General features: G+C 34.2%; 1 protein-coding gene across 1 annotated transcript; it reads left to right on the top strand.

Annotated features, from left to right (window-relative positions):
- Positions 1-63: 63 nt before the first annotated feature.
- On the top strand, positions 64-1086 carry LOC125199788 (probable glutathione peroxidase 5; the record flags this gene model as incomplete). The annotated part of the gene is made up of 2 exons (XM_048097685.1): positions 64-130; positions 274-1086. Coding segments are annotated over 2 exons (276 nt in total), but the record flags the coding sequence as incomplete, so codon positions are not given.
- Positions 1087-1092: the final 6 nt, after the last annotated feature.

Genomic DNA, 1092 nt, shown 5'->3' with positions numbered 1-1092 from the left:
ATCTTTTTCATGGGTTTTGTTCTAATTTGTGTTTCATATCTGTATTTGATTGGTTAAACTTATCACAGTGGGTTCACGAATTCGAATTACACCCAATTGACTGAGCTATACTCAAAATACAAGGATAAAGGTTTGTGTTTTTTTTTTCTTATTTGCTCTGTGTTTTGGGAGTAATAATAATACTTTGTAGAAATTGGAATGAGTTTGAGACATCTATGTTGAGAAAAATTTGTGATAGATTGGCTTAGTTTATGATTTGATGCTGCGAATTAGGTTTCGAGATATTGGCCTTCCCTTGCAACCAGTTCTTGTATCAAGAGCCCGGAACAAGTGAAGATGCAGAACAGTTTGCTTGCACGAGATTCAAGGCCGAGTATCCCATTTTCCAGAAGGTAACTCGATTTCATTTGGTTGCATTTGCCTTGTCTTTGTGGTTCAAGTGTTTTGGGAAGGTCTTGATTGATGATCATGGACAAATGTAGGATACTACTTTGTCAAAATTGGAAAATTCAGAATAAAAAACATGAAATTTGAAGAATCGTTTTTGTGATCGATCGATGTTCATGATGATTTTCTTGTTAGTTTATAGCTCGTTGAGTGTAGTGCCAGAAAGTGAATATCTTTCATTGATCCGAAGATTCAAATCTGAAACTAAAAGAATGTATCAACTTTTCAATGGATTAGTAGTTCCTTATGTTCATCATAATAGTGGTTTATACGAACGTTAGTAGTTCTTAAGGGTTCGACCTGATAAATTATCGACTGTGTTTTCTTTTTTTGTATCCAAGTTGTTACCAACATAAGCCTAATGGCTAATCAATCAAAAAATAAATTGACTTTTTTTCGGTCTTCGTTTTGGAAAATATGATGTCGTCTGTCGTAATCCTATTCGAAATAGTCCAAAAAATATCATATACTTCTGCATCTTGCTTGACACTGAGCTGTTATCTTATCTCACATAGGCTGATGACACTGAGAGTCAGTGAAAACGTGTATTCACGTCTTGCTATACTTATTAAACATGTAACTTATTCTAGGAGAATGTTACATGACACTTCTTTTCAAGCTGGCCATCACTCTATAAATCTACTT

This window comes from Salvia hispanica, unplaced genomic scaffold (assembly GCF_023119035.1).
Source record: "Salvia hispanica cultivar TCC Black 2014 unplaced genomic scaffold, UniMelb_Shisp_WGS_1.0 HiC_scaffold_677, whole genome shotgun sequence".
Classification (NCBI taxonomy): Eukaryota; Viridiplantae; Streptophyta; class Magnoliopsida; order Lamiales; family Lamiaceae; genus Salvia; species Salvia hispanica.
This window is presented reverse-complemented; position numbering and strand designations above follow the sequence as displayed.